At 37.4% G+C, this 24,833-nt stretch overlaps 1 protein-coding gene across 2 annotated transcripts in view; it reads right to left on the bottom strand.

The window, feature by feature from the left end:
- PIP4K2A (phosphatidylinositol-5-phosphate 4-kinase type 2 alpha) overlaps positions 1–24,833 on the bottom strand; it is a 114,199-nt gene that overhangs the window by 43,375 nt on the left and 45,991 nt on the right. For both annotated transcript variants that reach the window (XM_069859499.1, XM_069859498.1), the window contains exons 2-3: positions 5,904–6,001; positions 4,700–4,796 (exon numbers count right to left, since the gene is read on the bottom strand). In XM_069859499.1, the coding sequence (XP_069715600.1) occupies positions 4,700–4,796; positions 5,904–6,001 (195 nt within the window). The remainder of the gene's footprint in view (positions 1–4,699; positions 4,797–5,903; positions 6,002–24,833) is intronic.

Here is a 24,833-nt window from a genome sequence, read left to right as displayed (position 1 = left end):
ATGCCATATTAGAATCTAGAATAGAAACCCCTCTGTCTAGAAAGCTGCAAGAGACATCAAAACATAAGGAGACACTGCGTTCATAGGTTTTGTTATCAGGAAAGTTTCTTAAAGCAAAAATTCTCACTTTTCATTTTAGATTGCAATCTTTTATATGGAAAAATGCACACAAAGAAATAGTAAGCATCTCTAAATTAAAAAGAACTTACAGACCATCTACTAAAAGTTCTTTATGAATTCTGTGTCCTGTACAGGGAACCTTTACAAATTGCTCCTGCAGACAGGCAAAGCCAGATCTGCGCATGTCTATTACACTAAGTACTAAAACTTTAAGAGAAATCAGTTGTGCTGTCCCAGATTCCCAGTAGAAGGCTAACTGGGTACACCGGGACATTGGTGCCCCCTGGTATGAGTCACTGTATTTTACTGGGAAAGAACCCAGAGTCCCTCTTTTGCCTAGCAGAATCCAGATGTAGGATTCAGCAATAAGCTTAAGCAAGAACAGATGTGTTGGAGCATAGTAAAGTAAGCTTCCCTTTCCAGAGCAGCAAAAGCATTTCTAACACCAGTAGATCCTATTTTTCTAGAGTTTGTTGGGGGGGTGTTAAGTTAGCTGCTTACCTGTTAAACTCTCTTATATTTTGCAGGTTATGGAAGCTAGTCCTATAATTCACCTGACAGAACTGCACACTTGGATTTCGTAAGCTAAGAAATTATGTCAATCAAGTTGAAAAGAAACTCCAAAGTTACAACAGCTACCTCATTTCTTTTTGAAAAAAGGAGCATTTCTATAGACCAAACTTTGCAAAACTAATGTCTAAAGCCGACAGGGAACGTCGAAATTAAAAATTAATTTAGGACTGTAGTGAGGGATTTACTTTATAACATCTGTTTTCCAAACCTTTTTTTCCCCTTTTCTGCTAGGAACAGTTAATGCTCTCAAGAATTTTCCTGTCAATATTAGGAGGAACTTAAAGAGTTAAGGATTCGTTTTCAATGAAATAAGAAGATGATAACAAAACTATAAGATCTAGAAAATCTATCCCATCAAGGCAAAATCTGTAGTTAAATAATGCCGTGACTTGTGGAATTACTTTGAGACTTTCAAAAATTATCTTCAATCTGAGATCTATTTGTATTTACTTGTAACATTCAACAGCACAATAAAACAATAAAACAATAATCTCTTTCCCTTTGATAATTTATAGTCTATGTAAGTGGCTAAGATGTTTTTAAAGTTTTTCCATTATTCAAACACAATCTTGATTCATACTGACTAATCATCATTTGTGTTCAGTTTTCTAAGAAAAACCAGCCAGATCATTTTTTATTTTGATGAAATAAATATCTTAGTAATACGGAATCATGGAGAAGGAAGATCAGGGTTTAATAGAAGATTTTTTTTTGATATAAGAACAAAGTTTCTGAACCTAGAGAGACAGCTTAATTTGTCCAAAAAAAGTTTCTATAGGCAAACTTTGAATAAAACTCCAGGTTTAACTAACTTCATATTCTGTTTACCACATCACCACCCATAATAAAGAATCAACCACCAAAAAAACCCACACATTATTTGCAATGACACATGTATCTCCATGCAACTTTCATCCTAGTTCAGTACTAAGCAAAATATCTCCCGGAGGTGCCCAGCTAGCTATTAAAAGACACAGATGTAGGACAGCTTACAAAAGATGCCTCAAAAAAAGGAGGTGGTTTTCATCATGTGAAAAGGAGGGGGACCCCATTACAGGAATTGTAATTGCCATTACTAGAAACAGCTTCCTGTAAGGCACAAACCATACACAATTTAAGGAATTCCCCCGATCCTGAAGCCAGACTACTCGTAGGAAAAAAAACCTGCATTGTATGAGATTTAAATCTCTCTTCTGTGATAAATAGAGAGCTCTGTAAGAGAAATCCCGATATCAACCATTCCATATGTTAACTTAGCCTATGTGTTAAGCAGCCAACAAAATTACTGTAAGAAGTGAATAATATGATGTAGAGAATTAACATGAATATAATCCAGTAATTACAGTTTACACTACCAAACTATTTTCCTGAGGTAGAGTTTATTTTTAGTCTTTCCTTATGACCAAGCACTATCTGCCCTCTGGAACAACTCATCAAGGGTATCTGCAGAAGATTCTGAAAAGAAAACCATAAAATGAATGTTCTTCCTGATTTAAACCGATGTCTCTGACTAATGAACAAGGTAATTGGATTTATTTATCTAAACTGATCCTATCTTGCTCAATAATTGGAATGACATTGTTCACAATTGATTAGGACTCCACTCCTGAAAATCATTATATAAGAAGAACTATCCAGAGAAAGTTATTTGCTATCTCTACCATAAGCTTTCACTCAGTTCAAGACTACAGAGGGTTTTCCAAATTCATGTTTGTCTCTGAGTGTAATAATTTTAGCCAAAATTCATTGGAATAACTTCCTTGAAGAAAAACATCATATGAAAGAAAGTTTATGCACTGAGTCTCCCTTTGTCAAATTAGTTTTCCTTTTTAAAACACAGAGAATGTAACATTAAAATGACAGCAATTTCTACTTTTAAGAGGGATAATCCCTATCTTGTGCATGTGGTCACTTGAATTTCCATTTATGTGTATTTCTGTAAAAATAATATGGTTTTGAAAGCGTGTCCGAAATAAATTACTACTTTGGGCAATTAAAAAAAAATATCAGAGTAGTCCAATAGAATAAGAATTCAGAACAATTAATTGCTTGGGCTGAGGAAAAAAAGAACAGTGAATGCAGATATTGACTTCCTTTGGGTCAAAATTAATATTAGCTATCTTCTGTTTTTCACTAAATATACCTGAAATACTAAACAGAATTGAAGACTTCTTTTCTCTAACAAATACTTAATTTTGTTGAATTAAAATCCAGGATGTGGTTACACTTCCTTCTTTTCAATCATTGTTTGGTCACACTGTCAAAAAACCCAAACCACATAACTGCAAAAAGTATTTTTGGTTTTAATATGGAAATACAGACATTTTATTTAGTGACAGTCCTTAAACATTTTTTTATCATTGTTATCATTAATAAATCTAAACAGCAGTTTACGACAGGAATTTCTGGTTTAGAACAGGAGTGCAGATGGAAACTTTTCACAGTGCTGTGGAATGCTGCATTTTTGATTATGCTAATTTTGCCAGTTTTAACTAATGACAGCATCTTACATCTTCTAGCATATATTTACTGAAATATAACTCTGATTGCCTAGTAATGTCGTCACCCCATTTTCTAAAAGACAGCCAGCATGAGCTGACACCCTAATGTTAAATTCAGGAGCAATCATATATCTTTCCTGTTTGACACACTCATCCTTCTCCTTGAACAAGAAAAAGGAAATCTTCATATAAAGGGATCAAATAACTTCCCAAACAACAGGATCCTCTTTGGTTCATCAGGAAAATTGAACCAGGAATGCAATTTGATACAAGGGTTTTAACTGTTGGCCCAAGTCTTGGTGTATTTCCTCTTAAGCAGTCCTTCAGTAAATAGCATAATGAATAATCATGCAGTAGGATCACAACAGATCTACCAAAAGACACCAACCCAACCCTCTTCTCTGTCTACTGTCAAAACGTGTTATCAAAGTAACAGTGACTCTATAAAGAGATCCATAACCTGCTAAAGAGGACAGTTGAAGGACTTAGATTGTGCTTGCAATATCCAGTCTCTTCTATGTAGCAAGAACAGGAGTCTTATTGTATAAATGCACTTTGTACGATTTGTTTAGTTACTTGAAACTATTTATTAAATATCTTCTCTTAATACATGTTAGTGACAGGCTACAAATACAAATGCACTCCACACCAAAATAGTTTAAAAGCACAAAAGAGCATGACAGGAAGTGGATGCTGGGTTACACAGCAAGCGCTCTTTAGTGCAGGACCTCTTGTAGTGTAACCAGGGAAGGAATTATCCCTGTGACTGAAACAGTTGCATCAGAAACAGTTAATGGAAAAAGGAATTGTCAGTGAATACCGGAAAAACAGACTGAAGTTCAAGAACTTTCTTCTGCAAAGACAGAAAGAAGCTTTGACTACAAGGAAGAACCCTGCCAAACCTACAGCAACTTTGCTGTATCTGCTCTATGCAAGCGGTTTGTTTCCACATCTTCTTAACAACAGGAAAAGGAGATATGCTGAAGCAGTGTCAAGTTGGCAGGCCATAGGCCACTCTATTTAAAAAAAAACCAAACAAACAAAAAGTGCATGAAGGGCAAAAAGGAAAAGCATTGGTCATTTCAGAAACCATATCTCACACAGACACACCACTGAAGCAACTGTTATCTAAGTGACCCAGCTGAATATAGCTTCTCTTGTCACTGCTGTTCAGATATTACTTTGTCTTCCTATCATTATGCAGGTATCATTATGCAGTTTTAGTAACATGGCTTATGACTGGGAAACACGAAGGACTAAAGATAGCAGAAGGGTAGGAAGCAGAAGACAGCTAGGGCAGGCAAAGAAGTAAACCAGAAATGTTCTGCTTGCAGGTAGGGGAAGGAGTAGAAAGAAAGTCCTCTTTTTCTCTGTTTTCCTCCAACTCATACAAAAATAAAAGAACTTTATGTCAGCACATTGGCCAGCTTGTTCACAGCTGCATCATTACTAACCTTTACAACTTCTATACATCACCACCTTAAGCATTTTGAAAGTCAACTTACCTGAAAGTCTTGGTCATCAATTCCAAACCGCTCTCTTAGATTGCGGAAAACCATTGGACAATATTCCTTAAATTTGAAATGACTTGGCATGTTTTCTCTGAAAGAATATAAAAGCAAAACAACTTCATTCACCTGCATATATTATAAGTAATTCTAAACTATTCTGCCTCAATTCTTTTCATACAAGGCAAAGGATAGAGAGACTTAAAGTCTCTCTTCTAATATTTTCTTTTTTTCCAATGAGACCGGATTTCACCATATCATTTCTTTTTGTTTACAATGTTTAATAAATTTATACATATTTGTCTCTAACAAGCTACAACATAAGTGGATGAAATAAACACAAAGTGTATTTTGATAACTTTGGAATCTGTACCCAAGAGCAGAAAAGAATGTTTTTCCATTGCCCTAAAATGACTTCAAATGTGAAATCTTAGACTGGATTACACAAGAATTACTATACCCTTTGTGACACCAGAAAGTACTGACAGTACCAAAGTTTCAAGAAAATTTCACTCATTCAGTGCAGGGCTAATTTTCATATCCTAATGTTAATTTCAAACTTACACATGAGAAAAGTTATTTTCACCTTTGCTATAGAAAAGAAGAACCTAAAGTAGCAGAATTCTTCCTATTTCTAAATATATTCTTGAATAAAACTCAGGTTATATACAAACCAGCATTAATAGTTTTGTATGTCTGTACATACTGTTCATGGAGCATTTTATTTTTAAGAGACATAGATTACACGGAATGATATTAATATTTTTGGAGCTACTACAGGATTGTTAAGTTTTCCTGTTATGGATTGTAAAAAGCTGAACATTATTCAGCTTTCATATATGCTTTAAATTATCATTCTTTTTCAAATGTTTAGCGTAATATAAAGTACATGCGCATGTATTTGTGTTTTTCAAAATACCCAAATAAATGCTTATATGAATCATAAAAAATCACAACAAAAGGATCACCTTCAATATGTAAGATACTCATAAGGCAATAATAAACCATACGGAGGTAAAGTACTACCCAGCAGCCCTTGCTGTTGCTTTTCAGAACAGCACAGATGGTTATGTTTATCACAGGATTAACTTAATCATCAAAACTTCAGTCTCATGAACTGAAAAATAACAGAGTTCATAGCGCTTCATAAAAATATCACTGCCACTATCCACTCCTACAAACAATTGTTACTGGTACTTACTTGTTGAAAAGGTGATTGTCCACCTTTATCTTTGAGTATGCTTTGAAATCATCTGGCATCAACATAACAGGGATCTGAACATGGCTCAGTTCATTAATCTAGAGAAAAGAGAAGAGATCTAGTTTCAAATACATTTAGTCTTTCCAAAGATGCTACATGTGTCTTAAATATGAAAATTTTATTCAGTCTACTATTCTTGTGTATATGTCCTGGGAGTGAATGTAAGTAAAAGAATGCAAAAACAGTTTTATTCTTTCCAGATCAAATGCGATCACAATTGACACTTTGGAAAAGAAGAAACAGCATTCCATATTTATACTAGTTTGAGAAAACAAAGTACTCCAAAGCACACCTGGAGTGTACGTTTATCGAAGGTCAGTGAGGATGCCACCAAAATGGTCTTTAATTCCAACACATTGTTCTTGTTTCATCAATTGTGCTAAACTTTCCAAAGGTAATTAAAATTCTATATTTCAAATTATTATTTACTGTTACAACTTAGGAAGCAGTCTTGCAAGTCTGTGTCTGGAACTACTTATAGAAAACAAACTGAAATTTTCCTTGTGTGTGAATGCACACACTTTGGGCTCAATATACAGAGATTCATTCTCACACTAGTGTGGAACAAAACACTCTCCTGCAAGTCACAGTATTCAGGCATTTTTTGATCAAGTTAGACAAATAATTTAAATAGCTAGATTTTTGCTTAGGAATAGACGAAGTTCTACGGTTTTCCTTATTTTTTTCTATTTATGGGGACCATCTATTCTTTCTAGCTTTGACGTAAATATTGTCAGTCTTCTCAAGATTAGGATTTTTCATATACATTTGAAATCCACTTCTGACCATATCTTTATGATATATGTAGGCACAACCTAGTTTGTACACATGGTTTTGTTATTGCATGTATTAATCTATCATTATCTCAGTAATTTTTAACTGAAACATGATAAACTAAGACAAAATTGTTAGCTTGCAGTGGTGCTTTCAAATCATGAATGAGATACCCATTACAACAACAGTCACCTAATACCCATGACATATATTTTATCTATGCTCTTACCCTGGTCACGCATCTCAATTTACCTGGTCAAACCTTCTTACTCATGCAGAGCACATTTTGCTTCAGCAGTTTTCTACAGGATTTAGAGGAAAAACTCACTCTATGTGAACACAAACGCACACTAGGGGTGCTCCTCTGCTCTTAGCATTACCTATCCAATGCTGTTTTCCAACTAGGAAGCTGTTAGTTGCCTGCAAATTCTATTCTGCTTAACAGAGGCTTTTGGAGAAAACTTCACTGAAGCAGCTATATGTTCTAAATATTGGAGGAAAAGAATGCACTCACTGCAAGTATGACCTTTTGCAGAAATTAAGTTAAACAAAATAGGAGAACAGTGAGGAACCTTTTTGCTCTTAAACAGAGGAAAGAAACCAAGGCATGCAGGCAGGTCAGGCAGCCCCATCACTTTTAATAACTTTAAAGTCCCAGTAATGTTCCCTGCCATGTCTCATTTTTTTATTCAGATCCCCACAGCCCACATGAAAACTGATCAAGTCTGTGGAGTTCACTTTACAGAACACTTCTTCGGAAAGCCCTGAAAAGCTCTCAACAGAGGTATGTCAGTTATACAGCAGTAGAGAAAGGAAACAGAAAGATATTTGTGATGGGCCAAATGTGCTCTGTTCCTCGGAGTTGTAGGGAGAACACTTTCCTCCTTCCAAAGGGAGAGAAAGAAGAAACTCCAGTAAATTTTTGAAAACACAGCTGCACAAACCTAATAAATCACGCTGACAGCTCATTAAATATGACATAAAATAACAAAACATTGATCGAAAATCACTATATGCAACATACATGTTCTTTACTACAGTTGATATCGTTGTACATCAATCTCACCCTGCAACCACCAGGCAGCTTCATGAGTCTGCAGAATTGGTCTAGCTGTTATACAAATAAAACTAGGGACAGGCAGATATATTACATGGAGATATGAAACTTCAGATTTGCTTATACAGAACTCCTTACTCTTTTAGACTGCCAGACTGTACAACAAATTCCATGCTTGAAAGATGGGTAACAGACCTACATACATGTATATTGTAGCCAAAAGTGACTCCAAGAACATCTTTCATTGAGTACTGTCAATAAGGCTGAATTCACAGATCTTCAATTATTTACAATAACAGCAAGCTCATTTGCAGATTTGGATTTTAATTATCAAAATTGCATTGATCAAATTTTCACATGCATTTGCTTTATTAATTTGTTGATGCAAAATTTCTGTGGGTATACCTACATCTACAGATTTGCTTTCATGCTGTGAATATTTAAAGTTGTGCTATAATGGCACAGTTTTGAATGTACCTGTAGGCCTTAAAAATAGCAGAATAACACAGTCAAATCTGCTCACATTTGCATACTTTTATTCTAAGCAAAAATTCCAAAATCCTCCTCCTAGGAAGCTCCCAATAAGATATGAATGCACATCTCCTCCTCCTCCCCAAAATCAGGCTCATTAAAAAAAAAAAAAGCAGACTAACAGAAGGCTTAGAGTTTTTTGTTTGTTTTGGTTTTGGTTTTTTTGAGGGGTGTGGGTTTCAAGGAAGGGTGTGTGTGAGGTGTTGAGATTCATCCTTCTCTGAGATATGTAAAAGTAATTTCTCTAATATTTTAGAGAATTCCTCTCTAGTAGGAGAGGAAAACAGAAAAGCAAGTGATGAACACACAGCAGAAATGACCTTTGGTATAGCACACCAGCTGAGTAATGGCATGTCCCAGCGGCACAGGCCATTAATTAATTGAAACCTTTCAAGTATAAGGTCTGGTTCTTTGTGCAATAGTAGTTTTTCAGATATATTTGATGAAGCCAGATTGGAAAGTGCACACAAGACAGAAAGGAATACCCGTGTCATTAGATATTGGTGGAAACTGGAACCACATTGCAGGGGAGGAGGGAGAAGAAACAATATCCAAACCTCCCCCCAAACAGCTCTTGAAAAGCTAAAAGGGAAAGGTCAGAGGGATCAATTCTCCACTTTGCCATCACCGTGTAAAGAAACAATCACATCTGAAAGACACTAAATATAGAACACAAAGAAGACATTTTGAGCCTTATAACTCATCTCAGATGAAAATTTTGCTGCTTTTTTTCTGTATTTGAAAGCCAAGTGTGACAGAAAATTCTAAGTAAGATCTATGTGATACCTTTGCCAAGTATTATGTGCATCTCTTCACGTTACCTGTTAAATACAGCTAGCTGCCTTAGCAATAGCAAATGAAATGTGACTGTGAGGATGGAAGTTCAGTATTCCCAGTTACAACAGAAACTGTTACAATAGCTGTAATAATTACATAAGAAATAAGAAATAGCCTTTTCCCTCTAAGGAGTGCTTCTGAACCTAACAAAATCATAACCAAGAAATAATTTCCCACAAGAGATAATCACAATGTGTAAATGAAGCAGAAAGCGCTCACTGGGCAGAGGACTGACTTGTTGCAAAGGACTCAGGATCAAACAATCATTTAATTACAATTACTTCTAAGACAATCCACATTAATAGCATCGCTACAATAAATGCATATGCATCGTACTGAGAAAGTTTTCAGTCCTGCAACTTAACATCCTTTAACTGCCCTGATCTAATACAACATTTTGCTGCAATTTGTCTTGTTATTCGAACAAGACAATGCTCACTGTATCTTTGAGGAATTTAAATTGCTTACAATAGCCTCAGAGAATGGATTATTTTGGATACGAATGACTAAGATTTTAGTTGCACAGTAACGATGCATATTATGCATGAATACCTCATGTCTATTAATAACATTTGTAAACTCATGCACACAAGATTTTAATAAATGACCCAGAAACCTTCCTTTAAGTAATATATTCCAATATCTTCGGTGATATTGGTATAAAACCAGGCAATTAGGTCAGATGGAGATATATCCCATGACTTACAAGCTTTAAGGAAGAACAATTTAAAAAGCGTTAGACTGGCACTGCCCCTTTAAACACACGGTACAAAAAATTGTGGCTGTAGGGATCTGCTCAGAGCCGTGGCTCAGTCATGGCAGCTGGGAGGGGGGCAACGCAAAAGGAGGCAAAAACCCGACTGATTGCAACTCATTTTGCTCCTGCAGGTTTAGGATTGAATTCACAGTGTCAGGAAAACAGAGGTTGTAATTAAGCTGCAAATAAGGGAATAATAAAAGCCTACTGGACATTGAATAAATAGTAAGACTCAGCTGGTAATGATTCTGAAATTAGCACACAGAGAAGTGTTCCCACGAAGCCATCTTATACTGGTGACATTTCAAATAAGCTTTGCTAATTTATATGATTTGAAATCAAGCAATGAATATATCATAAATTGTTAGGCATTATTAATGGCCCTTATTTAATTCAGATACATTCACCCTAAACACCACATTACTAGGGCAATGCATAATTAAACATTAGTTTTCATTCTGTCAGAACATAAGCAGCAATAAACTGCTTGTATGCAAAGCAGACAATGAGATATTTAAGTAGCATATAATAAAGGCAATTTACAGCATATATTGCATGTTTAGCTAGAGAAGCCAGAACAATGATCCCATTCTCCAGCAGATACAAGCTGATGCCTATCACTACAATGCTGCAGCAAGAAACCTGTGTAACACATTACAGCTGATATTACCCATTTAAAAAAAAACAAACACCACCAACAAAAAATCCCATACAAAAATCAAAAAAGCCATGTACATCAATGTCCAAAATTTCATCCCAAACACATCACAAATCACACGCAGGCTACTCAGCAATGCCTGGAGGTTCCTTTTTAAACTCTTTTCATATTCAAACCCTTCATTCTGCATGTGGTTTCTTGTATTTAATATCTCAGCTTCAACATGCAGCACAGATACTGTTTCCTTTTAATTTAATGTATCAACCAGCCAGACTCCCTGGTGGAACATTTAGAGGGATTAGATGTTTTCACACTGAACAGCTTGATAAAACACCTCAATCACTGTTATAGCTCTTGGCTGTTTCACACACAGGAAAATCCCAGCTCCTTCTGGTGCTGGATGAGAATGAAGTTGCGGAAGTGCTATTTACTTTTCAGCTTTGTTTATCTCCCAACTCTCTTTCTGAATCAAAACCCAGTGCACAGCAGTTTGACCTGCTGAGACAAACAAGCTACACAACTGGTTTGTTACTCTGAGAGAAAGTCAAGTGCATTTTTCACAAATTTGTTTGTTTTTAAACACAGCCTTTGGAAGAAATGGGAGTGGAATAGGCTTTGGAAGAAAGAGATAATTGTGATCTAAAACCAGAATTGAACTTTTAACACCATCAGCAGTTCTGAGAGTTTTATGTTCATCATTTACTTTCCACATCTCAGTTTTTTCTTTGGCAGGGAAACTCAAGATAGAGCTCTGAAGAGAAAAAAATATCAGACAGTACTTTTCATTCAGACACAGCACCATGACTTTGACAGGGCCACAGACTTCCTCAAAGGCAGTTAATTCATTTACTGCTAAGTTAATGCCTAGAAAGACAAGCCTATTGGCTTCTAATAGATTGCTCTTAGAAAACATGTCTGAAGAATATGAATGCAACAGAGGAAAACTGTTTCTGTCTAAAACGTCACATTTAGGAGACTATTATCCTTCATTCTTCTAGAATCTTCTTGATAACTGAAAACCCTGCAGGTCTTACCAAACAGAGCATTTTCCTGATTACTAGAGCACTATCACCTAGAAGATAAAGTTTCTTAATCTTATTCACTCTATTGTAAAAAGCCATTTCAAAAGCTGTTGCGATTTTGCAAGGAGTAGGGGCTTAGGTTAAAGCACAATGGGTCAGGTGGTGACAGGCAAAGCTACAGGCAGGCATTTACATCCCCTCTTTCCCAGAGGTGGAACACACCACAGTATCACTACTGGGACAGTAAACACCTTGAGTTGAAGTATAAACTGAAAGTGAAGTGATTATTTTACAACTCTTTGAAATCTACCTTGAAGGGTCTGAAAAGGGTGGATGAGGTCAGCAGCTAATCAATTTTGTGGAAGACATTTGCCTGTTACAGGGCAAACTCATCATTTGATAAATGTCATGTGACAGTTTAAATTACATTCCAAGCCATTCTTGAAAGAGTAATAAAAGGTTAAGCTAAGTTCTGCTGTAGAGAAATAAATCAGTTCAGCAAAATACTCCTTAATTTGTTTTAAATGAGGTTTTCATCATCTCAGTCACACAAAAATTCATCTTTTATTTTCCCCTAAAAACACAAGTTAAAAATTATCTATCCAGATTTTTTTTTAATAACTACACAATGTGCTAGGAGTTTAAATGGCATAGGAGACCTCTCTTGTATAAGTAATTTCTGGTCAGCTATTCAGAAACAAGTCCTGAAATTAAAGCAATTATGTGACTAAGAAAAATACAGGGTGAAGTATTTAACTTTCCCCAAGTCTTTAGGATTATCTTAATTCATAGAATCATAGAATAGTTAGGGTTGGAAGGGACCTTAAATATCATCTAGTTCCAATCCCCTGCCATGGACAGGGACAACCCAGTAGATCAGGTTACCCAATGCCCCATCCAACCTGGCCTCAAAAACCTCCAGGGAAGGGGCAGCCACAACTTCCCTTGGCAACTTGTTCCAGTGCCTCATCACTCTCATGGTGAAGAAATCCTTCCTAATGTCAAGTCTAAATCTGCCTTTCTGCAGCTTACATCCATTCCCCCTTGTCCTATCACCACAAGCCTTTATGAATAATCCCCCTCCAGCTTTCTTGTAGGCTCCTTTCAGGTACTGGAAGGTCGCCATAAGATCTCCTCGGAGTCTTCTCTTCTCCAGGCTGAACAAGCCCAACTCTCTCAGCCTGTCCTTGTATGCGAGGTGCTCCAGCCCTCAGATCATCTTTGTAGCCCTTCTGTGGACCCGTTCCAACAGCTTCATATCCTTCTTACACTGAAGATTCCAGAACTGGGCATGGTACTCCAGATAAGTTCTCACAAAAGAGGAATAGAGGGGCAGAATCACTCAAGGTATATGGAGAGAAAAAAACCCCAAACCAACATAAAAGCCCACCTAGCTGCCACAGTAATAGATGCTGACATTTTACGTGTCTCAAAACATCTACCAGGAATTACTAGAGCAGCCTCATGTTTTTATAGCTCAGGTGATACCTGTCATTAGATTGGTGGCCTTCAATTAAATACAACAGTCTAATGCTAAGAAATTAGGCCAAATCAAACCAAATGTTTTTCAAACTGTCCTAATGCAGAAAGGCATAACTTCCCTAAAGTATTAAACACAGAGTATCTTAAATACTTGCCAAAAGTATTAAATGCACTTAATGGATCTAGAAATTCTGAGAAATGAACATATCAACTGCAGCTTGTTTACTTTTTAATTAAAAAAGTAGCAAGACTTTTCTGAAGTCTTATGGTCTGACTTTGAACTAAAAACAATAAAAGAAAAAATTTCACAACCCCCAGACATTTTCATCAGATTTTCTAGTTGCTTCTTTCAACAGTGCAAGGACATTTTTGGGGAGGGAAGGCCTGTATTACATGCATCCACATGGAAAAGAGGATATTGTGACATACCCCAGAATGCTCTGAACAGGATATTGTGAAATACCAAATGCAGCCACAAAACAGAGGGAAAAATGGTTTGAGAACATTTATTCATCTGTGTTTATCTTTAAATTTAGAATATGAGGGTGCCAAATTGAAATGAAGTATTTCATAGCTTGGTTATCACTCTTGTTCAGAGAGTTTGGGGTAACAATGTTTAAGGAACTTAAAACAGAAGCAACAAAATTACATTCTTCTTACAAATGTTTTGGAGCAAGCTTTCAAGTCTCTTGGACATTTGCAAAGCCTAGGGAATCCAGAACAGCTGCTGTATACTGTCAGACAAGTGTAAAGCCCCGTTTCTACAGATTTGGTTAAACTTCCTGTGAATCTGCTTACACCTTTCGATGAGTGCAAAAATTAACACTTCATAATGTGCCAAATAATCAAAGACCAAACATAAATTAAGCAGCTCAGATATAATGCCTGTCACGATAATCCCCCATCCTCCTAAAAATCTAGGACAAATGCAATACAGTGTACAAAGACACTACTTCACATCAATGAAATAAAAAAGAGTAATAAAAACGTGACTTATTTGCAGCGAAGATTTTTGACATGCAGAACAATTTGAGTACCAAATGGCATACAAAAATAAAGTGCAGTCTCAGTGCAAAAGAAAACTGCAAAGCAATGAAAGTCCTTCAGATTTGGATGAGCTGTGATGCACACAATACACATGAGCTCATCCTTGTTTTCTAACGGTTAAGAAGAAAACAAGACAAGGCATACAGCTCAGACAAGACAACGTAACAATCTGCAAGCTACTAGCTAGTGGGCTCTCCACAAAACTGATAACAGAACATTTTATTTTTTGAGCAGAAATATCTCAAGTCATCTTTTTTTAAACTTCAGTTTGTATGCTAGGGTGTCGATGCACTTTAGTACAATCTTTCATTGTAACAGGTATCTTCGATTATTTTTTGAAATAGTGACTTAAAATACACATTTTTGCCACAAGGTCGGATAGTAATCTGGTCTATATTTTTCAAATTAAAGAACAAAATGTTCATCTGGCAACAGATAAATTTTAGTTCACTTGGCTTTATCCTGAAAGCTTTGCAATACTTAAAATGAGGAGGATGCTAGGAGGCACCAAGTATTTATTTACGACACAAGGAAAGGCTTAACAAAAATAAGTTCAATTCTATATGCAAAGTAATACCCAACTCACAGATTAATGTTCTACGGATTTTCCAAATTATATATTGTGGATCCTGGAGGGAGAGTTCAGCAAGGAGAAACAAAATGAGATAAAATGACATTTATATTCCATGAATCATGTTACTTAGATTTGGAAAACAACCAAACTGACCAAGCAACCAAACAGAAAACAGACTTAAAGCAGTCTATTAAATAACTCTTATTTCTCATAACAGCTTTTAAGATAGTACTTTCCAAGTATAACTTTTCTGAATAGGAAAAATTAGTCCATGCAGTTAAACATTAAATCCCAGTAAGCACTTGAACAAATACAGAGATGCTGTAGCCTTACTTGAACGCTATAACTGCAAAATGAAATCAAATAGAAAAAAAATCCTCTTCAACAAAGAAAGCAAAGTATAATGAGAAAAGAAACCTAAAGGAACAATTTCACATATAACACACGTGCCTCAGCTGCCTAATAAAGATGAAGGCTTTAAGAGCATGCTGCCTAAAAATGACAAACTGGGATGGCTGCAGAGTAAATGCCATAAAGCAACAATTTAAGGTATCAGATGGTCTTCATTATTGTTCAGAAGTAGTAACAAATGTAGAAAAGCCAAATGTTTTGATTACTTTTACACTGGAATACTAAAGGCAATGTATTTACCATTATTATTGTTGATGGTTTTATTATTACTACTAATTAAGGAGAAGGAAGACCAACTTGTGCATAGGCCTTTTCATAATATACTTTAATGCGCTGTCACACATTCCAACCTCTCAAATATGTTATTATTGAGGTGATTCCTTCCTGCCATTTCTGACTATGGACCAGGTGAAGGCTGAAGCTGTGAGGCGAATTTTCTGAAAACAGAAGCAACACCACTTGCATTACATAAATGTGATTTATGAAGTTAATTAACTGAACCCAAGTGACACCAGAAGCAAGTACATGAAGGTCATATTGCGAGTATTTAACTGTTCTGTAAGGCGGCACAGCACCTGTTCTTGGTAACATGGACCACACAGAGTAATCAGAGAGCACAACAGAACTTGCTGTGCCAGCCTTCCTGTAAAACATCATTTAGCTTTCAACCTATATCTTCCAGGAGAAGAAATAATTTTCCATGCAGCACCATGCAAAATATTGGACTAGCAGTCCAAATGGGTCAGTTCTGCATTTCCTCACTTTAGAGAAATCCCATCCTTTATCTCCCTGATGCTTCTCAGTTGCACTGTATTCCTCTTGCATTTACCATGTCATTTTTAACTTCAGAGAAGGATAACACCTGAGGTCAGGCTAACTGGTGTGTAGTCACCTGGGAGCATACCAGTCTTCTAGATTTTATCAGGAAGCCATTCAGACATTTTTTGTTGCTAAGTGAAGCCACTCTATGGCCTCTGTTTACAAAAACACAGTCAGAGCAAAAGCAGAAGTTGTTGCTCACCAGGACGGAGTAACAGCTCCTAGGAGGAGATGGAAAAGACCTCAAGGCCCAAGGAAACTAGAAAGAGACCAGTCTGGGTGGCAACCAGCCACCCGGGATGGCTGAAGTATTGTTGTAGCACTTTCCTGTCCATCTCTTCTGTGGTCATCGAGGCAGAAATTCCTAGTTCTCTCAAATATAGTTCCTAAGCATGCATTACTCTCCCCTTCTGACAGATTATAAATATGTATTTTTACATATATTTGCATATATATATATATAAAAAATACATAAACTCTGCAGCTTTTTGCTACTGATGCTGTGTGTTTATGTCCTAGTTGTTTGCCATTTATGAACGAACACTATGCTGGAGTGTTTACAATGAGTCGGGTTTTGCTTCTGCTCAGGATATTCTTTTTTCCACACAGGATCCCGATTTATTTTGGCAGTAATGCTATATACAAAATTTCATGGATTTATTACTTGTTGGATTCCATTACTTATTGGATATTAACTGCTTAGCTATAACAACTGTAATGTTCATTTTGCTGCAGGTTGACTATTTAAATACTGTCTAGCATTTCATAACCCCAGAAAGAAAACCTTCCTATCCTAGCAGAGGAGGGATGTGAGGGGAGGGTGCAGCAGAGCTGCCGGAGCCGCATCAACTCTCAAGTCCCATCCCTCCCCTAGTTTGATTAAATTGGAAGTTGAAATGATAAAACAACTCAAGGTAAACATCTTCTTTTATCTGTTGATGTGAAATAAAATATAATTTGTTAAAAGCAATGTAATATAATCACCTGACCTTTTTCCTCAGTTTACAGGTCAGACTTTGGTTACCAGAGGATTTCACAAGCTTAGGGGGACAATAGCACACATTCAATAGGCAAGAGAACATAAATCCGCTTTCTATTTATATTTGTCATAGCCCATAAATAAAAAGCAACTCTGGTGGTTTTAGCGCCATTAATCTGAACACACAGTGGTGTCACGGGTGCCTCTGAAGCGAGATCAAACAGGAATTCTGAAACTCCGTCATTAAGTAAACATGGCAAACAACAAAGCATCACTTTTACTGTAAAGATAAAGACAAAACCAAACCGTAAAGACAGGAAATTTTGGGTAGTATTTTTTGCTACACTATCCATGGTAACGTTTTGAATTCAGTCAAGAAGCATTTTCCCATATTTAGCTGGTTGGTACCAGTATTTGATCAGCTGCCACTCATTTCCTCTCCTTCACTCCAGAATTACATTTCCAAGACCCAGATAGTAGAACCAGCCCACAGAAACTCTCCCTTCGTCACTGACATTTGGCTCAGGTTGTGCATTACTGATGAATAGGATGAGAAAGGAAAGCTATTTTTTTATTATTTTCATATTTGATAATCCAAATTAAAAACATTGAATAGATTTAATTTATCCCTTAAGCAATAGTTTCATATATAGATACATATTTTACACACACACATGCATATATATAAATTAAAAATAATTTTTAAAAGCTACCAAAACATATTTTCAACCATTAATGTTAATCTTAATACAGGAAATTCTCCAATGCAAATAAAAAAAAATAAATTAAGAGTTCTGAACAATGCACCCACAGTGAGCAAATACTGCATTTTTGAAGTTCTGAAGCCAAGTAATATCAAACCAAGTAATATTTTTGGTTCCAGAGGCATGAGTAGGCTGCCTGCACAGAACAAGGGCCAGTTAACTCATCTCCCAGCTGTTTTACATCATCGCACCAGCACAGGCGATCTGGAATGTGCACCCTTATGGCCCCCACATTCTTCCGTGCACGCATACTCATTTTTCCATTTTCAGTCTTACTAAGAAATATTTCTTTAAAAACAGTGTTAAAAAGGAAACACTGCCCTTAGTTTTAGTTTGAATATAAACCTAAAGAACTGGAATTTTTTTTTTTCTTTTTTAAAGAGAAACTCACAGTAAAAGCTATTGCCATTTTTCTCATGGAGACCGAGACCAAAAGCAGTCATATCTCATACAATGCATGATAAGATGAGAAACAACAGTAACCTGTACCAATGATTAGACTTCCTGCACACAAGACAGCCATTAATTTCTACTGTTCACTGATTTCTACCATGGCAAAAAGGTGGAGCATCTGGAGGGTAAGGAGATGGCCCTCCAAGCAATGAGGCATCAGAGGCAAGCATACATACACCGAGTTAAGAAACATGCTTGTGTTTTTTCCTGCCAGCAGGGAAGATACAAAAGCTAGGATGGATTAAAAGTGTCTACTTCAAGCTTGTAAGCTCAGGCTTTTTTTTCTTGCATTTGACTTCCATCCCAGTTATTTATGAAATAATTTATGATTTAATACAACTTTTGACTTAAAATCACAGAATCATAGAATCATAGAATAACCAGGTTGGAAGAGACCCACGGGATCATTGAGTCCAACCATTCCTATCCAACACTAAACCATGCCCCTTAGCACCTCGTCCACCTGTGCCTCAAACACCTCCAGGGAAGGTGAATCAACCACCTCCCTGCACAGTTGATGCTAGCATATTTTTCAGGAAATCTAGAAGAGAGACCTCTACCTCGTTACAAGAGAGGACTCAAGGAAAACAGGTTCAATAAGACATAGGTGTTCTCAAGAAAACATATAAAGGCCCGTGCTTCAAACAAGTTCGCGCTGCCAACATCATCCCCAGAAGCAGCACTTCTGGTCTTCTCTAATTTTTCCTGCTTTTGCAACATCATTTTTCCTGTGCTGACTTACATGGGTATGCGGATGGTTGTGTGCTGAACCAAACCAAACACAACCCAAACCAGGATTTTTATTTATTTGTATCATTTTGCAGATGAAGGTTACAGGACAGTGAAGGCAGTGGAGAAATTTTCTTTTTGCAATTCCTTAGCTGAAAAGGTGTTGCAGTTTGAGGTAAGCTAGGGTCAGTTTTGTGACTCAGTTGCTGTAACTTTATTTCATTGAAAGCTAACTGCATATTTTTGAGACAGTGTTCTTCTCTGAAATGGTAATACATGGCATCAGTAAGCAAAAAGGCCACTGCTTATACTTAGCCAAGGCCATCCTCAAGCTGTTGGAAAAGATGCCGCATCTGTGAAAAGGGATGAATAGGGCAGGTGACCCTAAACTGACCAACAAAGTATTCCATCCCGTATACGTCATACTCAGTATAAATTGAGAGATCACGAGGATTGATGTCCAGCGAGGACCCCGTCTGTCTGGTTGCTCCTGGTCCCGGACCCGTGCGTTCCTGAATCCAGTTTCTGAGTCCAGCTCCCTCTTGGCTGTGGACTCATCCCCTCACGTCTGCTCTGCAGCATTTGTGGTGATGTATAGTCATTGAGGGGTGGGCTGGGGGTGCAATCTCATATATTTGTATATATTTTATTATTTTCTAATTATTTATCATTATAATTTCATTAAAACTGTAGTTCTAGTTTCCAACCCATAAGTCTTTTTGTTTTCCCCTCATTTCCCTCTCCCCTTTTTCCTGCAGGGTACGAGGGGGAAGGGATTTTGGAGGCTCAGCTGCATGGTTTTGGCCAGGTGGGGCTAAACTATAACAAAAGATTTGAACTACTACAAGCTTTTGACCTAAACCCCTCATGTTGAAGTGCTGCCAACAGTTATGTACTTTAAAAAATCAGTTTGCTGAACTGCAAAACCAGCTTTGGGTAACTAATTTGTTTTTCAGGTGCAGGCAGAATATTTTCTTCATTTCTGCTCATTCACCTAACAAAGTTGAACAGACAGGTCATTCAGAATGGAGAAACCAACTGAGAGTCAAAAAAGCAAAAAGACTTGTTTTTCTTTTCTGGTGCCCTAATTAAAAAATGTTATGGAAGATGAGATCTAGTTTTGAAATCTTAAGGCATGTTCATGAGTTGAACTGGTTCTAGTCTTCAGATAATACTTCCTTTGTTTAAAAAAAATAATACTATGTCAAGTATAAAAATTCCTTTGACTAACTTATTTCCACTTTGTGGATCTAGGCTATTTAAGGTTGTTGTTTTATTTAACTTAGGAAAAAGAATGCTGGTTTAGTGCGTTGCTTTGCAATTTATCAGATGGAGCTTGACAAAAGTGATTTCAAAAAGGACCCCTGTTAAAAAACAAACTTGCCTGCCAGCCCACTGTCAAGAATCTACTTAGGAGGACAGTACTCACTTCACTAAATATGAATACAAAACAGAATTAAAATTAGTTGCATATTAACAAAAATCAGTTGCTTACCATTATAAGTTTAATTTTAATTTAAACTTCTGCTTTAAAATTCATTACAGTCTTCTGCCTCAGCTCTACAGGTTCACTTAAGGAGAGCCTTGTTTGACATGTATTTGTCTCATGCTACCTTTTGGAATCTCAGTGGATGAGATTTCTCTAATTCCCAAGTAAACAGAATTTTATCTTTTCACTGCAAGAATACATACAACTGCTAAGAAGTACTAAAGAAAACTAAATTATCTTGCATGCTTGGCTAAGAAATGCCATGACTAAGCCTCAGCAAGACTGAAAAAGTATACAACCTTGAAAACAAAGGCAATTAGATTTCTTTTTAAGTCTTAAAATATTGTCGTTCTACAATTCAAGCTGTATGACAAGTTTTCAATATTTACACATTTTTTCACAGGTAAATTTACTGTCTCAATATAAAAGAAAACTTAGAGCAAGTTTTGCATTTTTTAATCAAATGCAAACCTTGGACGCCACATTAAAAAAATACATTTACTCCAGGTGATTCTAAGTATAAAAAGAACTTAAGGTTAGGTTTGTAGAACTTCGAAGTCCGAAGAAATTAATAAATTCTCAAGTGCACTCTATCTCTGCCAAGGTTTATAGCTGTTGTTATGTATGACCTTCAGATCATATTTTTTCTAGGGTCGTACTTAAGAAAAAAGAAGAAAAAGAAAAAAAGAAAGAGAAATGTTTTAGACCACAATGTGTAAACTCAATGGGATAACAATGACTCATACAGCCTTGTCTGGTTCAAGTGACCTCAAATACTAACACAGATACCATCAAAGAAAACACTAAATAAATACACGTTCTAAAATAACATACCATCTATCTGCCAGTGCTAAAAATAGCCTCCTATTAATCTCCGTAAAATACTGAACGATGGCTAAACAGATGCTGTTGTACTGTGTTTGCTCTAAGTGTAGCAGCGAATATGTTTACCAGACCCAGGACTGAAAGGCTTAGAAGCAAAAATGAGTGTTTTGCTCTGTGTTTGTATTCCACCTGGGCGAGGAAAGGTCCTGCATTTCCTGCAAGACGTCCCCTGAGCCTCACCTGCAGATCAAATGGACAGCTCTAGAGGGACCAATGTATAGGTATTTACAAAGAACTGAGATACCTTATTCCCCTCTGTAGAAGTTTTGTTTGTCAGTGACTCATTAATGAAATAAAACCTGTCAAGGAGAACTGAATATGACTAGCTTAGATGAATCCCACAGGGAAAGTAGCCAAGTTTCCTCAAGAGTAACATTAAGGACTACTACCACCCAGAAAGACATTAAGAGTTACTTCTTTTGAGGTTTTAGTATACATGAAAAATGTATATGCAGAATGCTATATTCTCATAATATTTCACTTCGCTTTGCCATCTGGAAATTATTGGTTTTATTCAGGTCATGAAGCTGTTGTAAAGTGTCACCAGTAAGCCACCATGGAGGTCTCACTTATGCTAGCAAAAAACTGCACTTTTGCCATTGTAGCTCACTTCATGACCTGGAGACTCACGTACAAGCTGTTCTGGAAGGAGTATGGTTTCACAAGCAAAAAGAAAACACAGAGCAGCTCTTGTCTATTAGCTATGCTTGTCAGAAATAGGTCCCCATTAGAAGCATGGCTGCTGCACCTCTGTTTTAAGCACCCAAACTTCCACTGATTTTGGGTGCCCATGTTAAGAGTACTTCTGGTCTGATTTTTCAGACGTACCCAATAGAAACGGCTCCCCTTGACTTTTGTTCAAGTCGGGGAAGTCCATAGTCCCAAGAGCTAGCCGACAATTTTTCTGATTGAGGCTTGACTATGAAGGCAAACCTTATCTGTGAGATTTACGTAGGTCCAAGTTTTCAAACTGACATAGTGTTAATTACCACAGAGTTGTCTTTCCTATGAAAATTGTCAGTTACAGTGAAAATAAAAAATCATAACTCATGTATTAGGCAAATACTTGTGTAAATAAGTTAGCATTAAGTGATGAATTTACTGTTGATTAGTGGTACCTTGCAAGCCAAAAGTCTTGTTTATTACAGGTCAGAGAATTACAGCCTAAGGTAAGTATTAAAAAGCCAGTAACAGAAAACAGGAACAACTTTACAAAGTATGAATTTTTACATTAAGAGAATCACCTGAGAGAACAAATAGTGCAAAAAGTGCAATAAAACCCGCAACTGTCACCAGATGTAAGGTAGGTTTGTATACTTTGTCTTTTTTTTCCATTTTTTTTTTTTTACCCCCTAAGAAAGGAGCAATTTGCTAAAACTAACTCTATTCTAGCTCCTGAGACCATCTCAGCAGATCATACATTTGAAGTCTGGTTCAATGTGTGCTCTAGAGGAAGTGAGAAGTCTAGACCACGAGAAGCACTTAATGCTTTACTCAGAGAGAAAGACAAAATGCTTTTGCAGTAAAATTATTGAAACGTGGCTCTTTGACAGCATCTATCCCATCTTTATACAACTGGTCATTTTAATTTTTTTTGTAGTAGCTTCTTTGAAAGGAGAGTACTTAAAGGAAAAACGTTTCTGAGTTCACAAATTACTATATTTATTGTTTTATAGAAGCTAGGAAAAATATGTGTGCAATTTAACCTCTAAAACATCCGTTTTATTGCTAATGTTTTAAAAGTATATTGAAAGTATTTGGTACAATGAAGAGGAAAATAATATCTGAAATGCTAAGGGAATTGTTTCAACAAAGAAATTTATATAACTTGCTTTTTACTTTACTAAGAATTAGAGGTTCCCTTCTTTCTTTAAACTACTAATGTATCTGAATAGCAGGGTGAATTTGGCAACAGAGTGTTTTTGAACCCTATGCTTAAGTACCCTGCTTGCATTAATGTCTCCTGGCAAGCAACAAAACCAAAAGCAAGCCTGGCGCTCACTAGCTGATGTGGGGGCACTTCCAAAGAATTTTACTTAGAATCATAGAGTGTCCTGAGATGGAAGGGGCCAGCAAGGATCAAGTCCAACTCCTGTCCCTGCACAGGACAACCCCAACATTCAAACCATGTGTCTGAATGCACTGTCCAAATGCTTCTTAAGTATTGTCAGGCTTGGTGCCATGACTGCTCCCTCAGGGAGCCTGTTCTAGCGCTCTACTACCACCCTCTGAGTGAAGAACCTTTTCTTTTCCTCCCCAGCACATCTTCCTGCTATTCCCTTAGGTCCTATCATTGGTCACCAGAGAGAAGAGATCAGCACCTACTTTTCCTCCTCCCCTTGTGAGGAAACTGCAGACCATGATGGTGTCTCCTCTCTTCCAAGCTGAATAGACCAAGTGACTTCAGCTGCTCCTCGTAACGCTTCCCCTCTTCACCAACATGTGCTGAGTCATGCAATAAATTCAAGTGGTTGTTTCCATCCAGCTGAAAAATGTCAAGTCACATCCCTCTATTGTTTCTAAATATCCAGACAGCGAACCATCACTGGCAGCCTGATACACTAGACAGCTGTCTGACTAAGTGCTTTGTGACAATAAGCAATAAGACAACTCCACAGTGAATCCTAGAGAAGTTAGACCTTGCCAAGTGCTGCAAGTGCCACAGCAGCTCCACGGGCAGTGAACCTCTTGAGCTTCAGCTGGGCTTGGAAAGAGACTTCCTGCAGCCTCTGTTCTCCGTGGCTGTCCTCCCAGCTGGCCATGGAGCAGTGCTGCTTGGCTCCCATCCTGCAGTGCTGCCAAGCAAAATAGCTGTCATGACGCAAAAATTAGCCTCCATCAATAGCCCTGAGTGATGTGCACCAGAGATTCCAGAAAAGGAATAAGCAACTGCACTACAAACAGAAATGCATAATTCCCCAAGACAGAGCAGACAGCACGGTGTGTACTATCCTCCAGTACTCTTAAGAAGATGCAATTTCACTTCAAACAGGGCAAGTTACAAACACCCAAGGGTGGCCTACTGGGTACCCAGGGTGCTGGAGCAAGGAGCCCAGGAGCACAGTGTGACTGCACTGGTGCCCAGCACCTGATGAGACGAACTGCTGGAGAGACAGGGCTTGTTCCCACCAGAGCAGATATTGCTTTCAACCAAGCAGCAACCTGGAAGTACTGAGCAAATTCAGGAACAAACCCCAAATCCAGATGCACCTCACACCTGGCAGCACCCCACAAACCTGGCAGTGTGTACCTGACACAGCAGCACCCCCAAACCCAGTCCCATCCCCTAACACTGCCCCTCAAGAAAGGCAGAGCAGGATGACTGACAAATGAGTGTGGGATCTCCCAGCGCAGAGGAGATAACAACAGACTTGTGGGGGACAGGGGCAAGAACTTAGGGCTGAAGCACTCATGACTGGTCAGCAGCTGCTTCCAGGCTGGCTATAATGTGCTTGATGTAACTGTGACAGGTGTCAGCTCCAGACTAGCCCTGGGTAGGAGCGGCTGCTGCTCTCAAGTGTCAGAGTATCACAGAATGCCAGCACCTGTTACCCAGCTCACAGCTGTACCTTGACCACGAAGCACCTGAAGCATTCACACTG

Source organism: Phaenicophaeus curvirostris, chromosome 6 (assembly GCF_032191515.1).
Source record: "Phaenicophaeus curvirostris isolate KB17595 chromosome 6, BPBGC_Pcur_1.0, whole genome shotgun sequence".
In the NCBI taxonomy this organism is placed as follows: domain Eukaryota; kingdom Metazoa; phylum Chordata; class Aves; order Cuculiformes; family Cuculidae; genus Phaenicophaeus; species Phaenicophaeus curvirostris.
This window is presented reverse-complemented; position numbering and strand designations above follow the sequence as displayed.